General features: G+C 39.3%; 1 protein-coding gene across 1 annotated transcript; it reads left to right on the top strand.

Annotated features, from left to right (window-relative positions):
• Window positions 1–1,602: 1,602 nt before the first annotated feature.
• On the top strand, window positions 1,603–2,103 carry LOC112506209. The gene has a single exon (XM_025110228.1). It carries the CDS (start codon window positions 1,603–1,605, stop codon window positions 2,101–2,103), a length of 501 nt encoding a protein of 166 aa, XP_024965996.1.
• The last annotated feature ends 5,092 nt before the right edge of the window (window positions 2,104–7,195 follow it).

Genomic DNA, 7,195 nt, shown 5'->3' with positions numbered 1-7,195 from the left:
ACTTGGTTCTTAATTGGGAGAAATGTCACTTCATGGTCAAAGAAGGTATTGTTCTTGGGCACTTGATTTCAAAAAGAGGGGTTGAGGTAGATAAGGCAAAGCTTGAGGTAATCGAAAAACTACCCGAACCTACCACGGTTAAGGGAATCATAAGCTTTTTGGGTCATGCCAGATTTTATAGAAGGTTTGTCAAAGATTTTTCAAAAATTTCAAAACCTCTTTGTTTAGTCCTCCAGCATGACCAAAAATTCAATTTTAATGATGAATGCAGAAATGCATTCAAATCTTTGAAAAAAGCTTTGGTTGCCGTACTAGTGGTAGTTGCCCCTGACTGGAACAAACCTTTTGAGATCATGTGTGACGCTAGTGATTGGGCGGTAGGTGCTGTGTTAGGGCAAAGGAAGGAGAAGGTGTTTCATTCAATCTACTACGCAAGTAAGATTTTGAATGAGGCACAAATCAATTACACCACAACTGAGAAAGAATTATTGGCTATAGTTTTTGCTTTTGAGAGATTTAGTTCCTATTTGATGGGAACAAAGGTAATTGTGCATACTGATCATCCAGCCATCAAGTACCTGATCTCAAAGAAAGATGCAAAACCAAGGTTGATAAGATGGGTGCTTTTGTTGCAAGAATTTAACTTAGAGATACTTGATCGGAAGGGAATAGAGAACCAAGTGGCAGACCATTTGTCTAGGTTGGAAGAACCTGAGAGAGAGGGAATGGACATTAATGATACTTTTCCAGATGAGAGAATCCTCATGATAAACCAACCTAAAACACCATGGTTTGCTGATTTAGCTAATTTCTTGGCCTGTGGAATAAAACCCTCTGATTACACAGGTCACATGTTAAAGAAATTTTTTCATGATGCTAAATCTTATTTATGGGATGACCCATTTCTGTTTAGACTTGGTGCAGATCAGATTTTGAGAAGATGCGTGCCTGAATCTGAAGTGGCAGCAATTCGGCATCATTGCCATCATGCACCATACGGGGGCCATTTTTTAGGTCAAAGGACTGCAACCAAGGTCCTACAGTCAGGTTTCTATTGGCCAACACTTTTTAAAGATTCCCACAATTTTGCACAGAGGTGCAACGAATGTCAAAGGAGTGGCTCCATTTCCAAGAGAAATGAAATGCCATTAAATGGGATACTAGAAGTTGAATTATTTGACGTTTGGGGAATAGACTTTATGGGTCCTTTCCCCATCAAATAATTTCCAGTACATTCTTGTGGCTGTTGACTATGTATCCAAGTGTGTAGAAGCCATGACATGTGTGTCAAATGACGCAAAAACTGTGGTTAAGTTCCTTCAAAAACAAATTTTCACACGGTTCGGTACCCCAAGAGCACTAATCAGTGACGAGGGTACCCACTTTGTAAACAATTTGTTGAAGGGAGTTCTTGAAAAATATAATATTAACCACAGAATTGCCACGGCTTATCATCCACAAACAAATGGCTTAGCTGAGCTCTCTAATAGGGAAATAAAAGGCATTTTAGAAAAAATTGTAAAACCCAATAGAAAGGATTGGGCATTTAAATTAGACGACGCTTTATGGGYATACAGAACTGCTTTTAAAACACCAATAGGTATGTCCCCATACAAGCTAGTCTATKGAAAAGCMTGCCATCTGCCTTTAGAGCTARAGCACAARGCATAMTGGGCTATCAAAGAGCTCAAYATGTCTTTGAAAGAAGCCGGAAAGAAAAGGATGTTRCAACTGTGTGARCTGRATGAACATAGGTTSTTGTCTTATGAGAATKCCAAACTTTATAARGAAAAGACAAAGAAATGRCATGATAAYAAAATCCAGCACAGAGAATYGAGAGAAGGCCAGCWTGTGCTGTTATTTAATTCTAGACTGAAGTTATTCCCTGGAAAACTTAAGTCTAGATGGTCTGGGCCTTTTCTTATTTCTAAAGTTTATCCTTATGGAGCAGTGGATTTGGTAAACCCGGAAGATAATTCTATTTTCAAGGTTAATGGCCAAAAGGTAAAAGTGTACCATGACTCGACAACAGCCTCAGAACAGCACTCTGAGAGCTGTGCTGCTCCCTGCAAAAATCTCAAAGATCCCCTTTGGACTTCTTAAAAGTCCACCTTTGTTTGTAAATAAATTTCAATTTCATAGGATGGTTGTGTTTTAAAGGTTTAGTGTGTTTTGGAATAAAAGATTGATGAGCTGCTCATAATGCTGCAGCATTCTAGGCCTGCAGCTCTGTGTGAACTGGAAAAAAGTGGGTTGAGCTTTTATTTTTAAACTATTCTTGAAAAAGATTGTTTTTATGGTGTTGGGGAAATTTGGCGCTGGTTTTTGAAAAAGAAAGAGAGGAAGATAGGTGGGCTAAGGTAAAACCAAGGTTAAGGTCTTAGGATAATACAAGGTAGTACAAGGAGGTACATGGTACCTTGCACAACCTCTTACACCATCATTACTTACTTTTCAGTCACAAGATGATAGGTTGGGCTTTGAGGGTTATGTCTTAATTAATGAGGAGACTTAAGCTTTAATGACCCTGTACCTTCCTTGAGAAATCGCCGACTGGTAACCTCTTAGACCCACTAAGTACTCCTAATAAACCATCACTAAAACTACCACCTTTTCTTAACCCACTTTTTGAATCCCCCCCCCCCCCCACTCTTCCCTCCATTACTCTCCCCATCACTCCAAAACCTCACCACCATCACCGGCCTAAAACCACCAGCACTATACTTGCTGTCACTCAAAACCCCTCCCCTTTTCTGCATTTTTTTCCCATCTCCATCCTCCATCATTTGCTATCTTCAACCATGGTCAGGCTAAAGAGAGCAGCTGCCCGTCCCCCTTCAACGGGACCTCTTTGAAGAAGCAACCGAAGGAGAAACACTGTTCTACCCTCAAATGCTAAACCAGAGTTGGTAAAGCTAAGTGAAAACAGTGACTCTATGTCCATGAGTGAAGAGGAGACTGTTCCTACTCATCCACAATCAGCTATCCCTTCATCTTTCACAATGGCCGAATCCCCTGTGCAAGAGTCACGCCTAAGAAGAGTTCAAATCAATGATCTCAATGAACCTCTTGTGAATGAATCAGAACATGACATTGAGGTAATTTTCAACCCTACTGTGCTTCTAGAAGACTATATTTCATCTGAGTCTGAGGATGATGCCACTAAGGCAGAAGACTTGGGAAGGGTTTACTTGCTTCCTTGGAATGTTGAAACCACCCATGCCCCCATTCAAGAGTTTGTTGAGACCACACCTCAAAGCAAGGACTTTGAGGTCATTGATGATTTCTTGGCCAAATTGAGGATTGATCATTCTAAGCAGAGCACTGTGGAACAGACATCCATGGATGTTTTGTTAGAGGCTGTTGAAACACTAGCCTCTCTTAGTCCCACTCATGTAAAGCCTTCCTCTAAGAAGAGGAAGGCTTTGGGAAAGAAGTCAGCCAAGAAAACTACTCAAACCACAGGGCCTGCACTCAAAAAGAAGAAAGTTAGTGCTGTTGAAAAAGGAAAGGCAGCAGCCTTAGAGGACTCTCCTAGAAGAATCACAAGGCAGTCACAGAATGCTTCAGCATCCAAAGAACAGCCTGTTCCTACTTCTTCCACTCCAGCAATCACAGAGAGATCCATGCTACCTTTGGAGGGCTTCAGTTCTGTCAAGGCCAAGGCTCTGTTTGAGAAATTCAAAGACGAGACTGCTTGGCCCAACAAAGGTTTTGATCATAAGAGTGTGGAAGAGTGCCCATTTATCAAATAGGTGATTATAAGTTTGGGATGGCAAAGCTTCTGTGAGGTACATAGCTCTTACAATCTCTCACTTATTAGGGAGTTCTATGCTGAGGTTGCTCCTAGCAATTCCTGTATGATCAAGGTTAGAGGTGTTTGCTTATCCTTTGATGATGAGACATTGAACAATGTCTTAGGTCTCACCACTCACTTTAATTCAGACTTTGAGACCCTTAAGCACACTGCCTCTGAGTCTAAACTCAATAAAATCTGTGAGGCAGTGGCAAGACCAGGCACCACATGGGAGCATCATTCCAACTTTTCACTTAGGATCTTCAAGGCTGCCAATTTGACCCCCAATGCTAATGTATTGGTCAATTTTGTCAAGCACTCTCTACATCCCACAACCCATGAAAACTCCCTTAATGTTGAAAGAATGGTTTTGTTGTACTGCATTCTCAAGGGGAAAATGATTAATGTGGGAGAGATATTACACAAGGCTATTGTGTATTGTGCTAACAGGACCCAAGGGAAGTTGTATCTCCCTGGGGTCATTGACAGGTTGTTGAAGAGTGAAGGAGTGCCAGTTTTCAAGGAAGATTTCATCATCAAGTAAGGAGCAGAAAGGTCTATCATAGACCTAAAAGCTGTGTCAAGGCTGAAGGAGAGGACAAGCAGGAGTATGGGAGCAGTAGACTTGATGGGAATGATTCAAGATTTGCTGTCTCAAAACAGCAACCTGTTGGACAGCATCTTGATGCAAAGATTTGAATTTATGGACAAAATGGAGGAGCTAAAAACAGAAGTAAAGAAACAGATTAAAAAGGGGCAGAGGCAAGGGAAAAGAGATTTGAAAGATTTGAAGGTGCATATGAAGGAGATGATGAGCAAGAAGTTGTAAAAGATGGGGAAGAGGCTGAAGAGCCTCAAAGTAGAAAACAAGAGGTTAAAGGAAGAGAATGAACAGCTTAGAGAAGCAGCCTTGGATGCAGCCATGGAGCCTCATGCCACACAGCCTACTCCCTTGGAGTAGGACAGGTTCATTCATTCATCTTTAGCCTCCAACTTTTATTTTTATTTTGAGTCTTGGGATAGTTTTCTTGCTTTTTAGCTTTATTTTCATACTTGATTACATGATCATTGCTTATAGTTCTTAATATCATAGCCTAAATAAATTTGAGGGTAAATAGCCATTCACCTACTAAATAGTGTTCTTGCTAGAACTAACATATGTCTTCTCTTGAGCCAAATTGAACTCACACACCAATACACATTTGGGTATGATTTAGGCCATTCTTCATTTAAACTCTCAAACAAGCCACTTGTAGCCTTATACACTTTCCACCAACATAGCCAATGAGGGTATTGTCAAAGTTTCAAGTTTGGAGGAGGGTATACCACAAAGGCCATAGCTTCAAATACAAAAGAGCAAAGCTCTAAAGCCTTTGTGGGATCTATTTTAATAGCACAAAATGTCCCATAGGGGCAATGTGCATGCTTTCATCATAAAGTGCACATAATGCCAAAATTAAAAAAAAATTATGATGAAGCATAAGAGGAAAAAGGCAAAGTGAGAAAAGAAAATAGCCAAAGAGAGGAGAGCCTTAAGCAAGTCCTATTGACCCTATCAAGGAGAGGTGTGTTGAGTTCATTAAAGAAAAGACTAGTGCTAGGATATGGTTCATACATGAAAAGTAGGCTATGAGTGGTTTGCTAAAAATTTATGAAGGGCTATGATGTTCATAAATGATATGCTTTGCTTTATGTGTGCACTTACTGCCTTAATCTTGTATACCTTACTATATTGAGTCATTTTTAGTTGTCATTTGGTTGCTTGGGGACAAGCAACACTTTAAGTTTGGGGGTATCATAAGCATGGTTTATTACATGCTTAAAGTACCTATTTCTTATGTTTAATAGGTAGATTTTCATAGTTTATCCCAACCTTGAGTCATTTACTTCCTTATTTTCCATTTGTTATGTTTGGAGCTAAATGTGATGATGAATTTGTTTTTACAACAATTTGGAGTAGATGACATCTTTTGACTTATAACACTGCACTATAATGCTGCAGCATTCCAGCAGCATTGTCCGGCTGCATTTTGGCTTTTTGGAGAAGTGCTTATTGGTTAAGCCATTGTCAAGGATGGAGGTCTGAGCTGAAGAAGCCCTCGTTTTGGCCCTCAAACAGCTGGTGAAATGAAGTGGAGAAGACTTTTTGTTGACATGTTTTGATGGAGATGATGCCTTCTTTTTCCTTTCCACTCATGTGTACTTTTTACCTCTTTTCCATGTTTTTGTCTTATGTTAACTCTTTGGTATAAAAGAGAGCCTTTGGCTTCTCTTGAAATAATCCCCTGGACGAATTTGGTTCCATTTTGTACTCCCAAAAACACTCTCATCTTATTAGTAGTATTTACAAACTTTTAATTATTGTTCTTTACATTTTGTCTTTTATCTATTTCTTTATTGTCATTTACTTTCCGTATTTACTTTCCGTCTTTACTTTCTGTCATTTACTTTCAGCTATTTACATTCATGTCTCTACTTTATGTCATTTATTTATGTCATTTACTTTCCGTAATGAGTAGCTAATTTCATTAGCTCGGGTGTAGGGTAAATGGTGAAATGTTAAACCGAATGAAAGTGGACATTGTTTCGCAATAACAATGTTCCACTATTTCATTCAAGTTTTATAAAACCAAACACACTTCTTGACGAGTTGATCACTTTGAAAGTGTTAAAGTGTCATGGACTTAGAGATAAGTCATGATAAGCACGTCAGCTTGAATGATATGAGAGGTAGACTTGAGAAAGTTGCCGACAAGGAAACTTGTCATTTATGTTTTTCAAACTTAACTCCCGACGGGTTGGTCACTCTCTAAAAGTGTCAAAATGTGATAGATTCAGAGATGAACTATCAAGAACACGCCAACTTGAATGATATGGGAATCGGCTCGAAAGAGKGATTTTTAACAAAGAGATTTGTTTAGCCATATATCTTGAAGACACTATTTTGTCACTATCCTTGGTCCGAACACCACATAGAGATATGGGTGCAAAGCTATAATATAGTGCAAAGGTGAAGTCCGAGAGGAATACCTTCAAGATAAATGGTGGGACTGGTTCTTCCACAGCTTTGTCTGCTGGATTTCATGTTTACGTTTCACCCCAAATCTTACACCCGTGCTACCTTTATTATTCTGCTTTATTATTCTGTTATATTACCTGTGTTAACTTGGATTCAAACTAAAGTCTTCGTTTTCGTCATCTGAAATCTTTTTTTTTATTGAACTCTTATTTAACTTTTGCTCCAATCCCCGTAGACGATATTCCGGTACTTGTACCACTTTATTACTTGGAAAGACGACGTTGGACCATATTGTATACTTGCTTTGTGGCCCAATTTCATTAAGTCTAAGGGTAAGGAATTTGACCGACCAGGTTCACAAAATGAGATTTGGTGAAATT

This window comes from Cynara cardunculus (assembly GCF_001531365.2).
Source record: "Cynara cardunculus var. scolymus isolate 2C chromosome LG 2, CcrdV1, whole genome shotgun sequence".
Lineage (NCBI taxonomy): Eukaryota > Viridiplantae > Streptophyta > Magnoliopsida > Asterales > Asteraceae > Cynara > Cynara cardunculus.
This window is presented reverse-complemented; position numbering and strand designations above follow the sequence as displayed.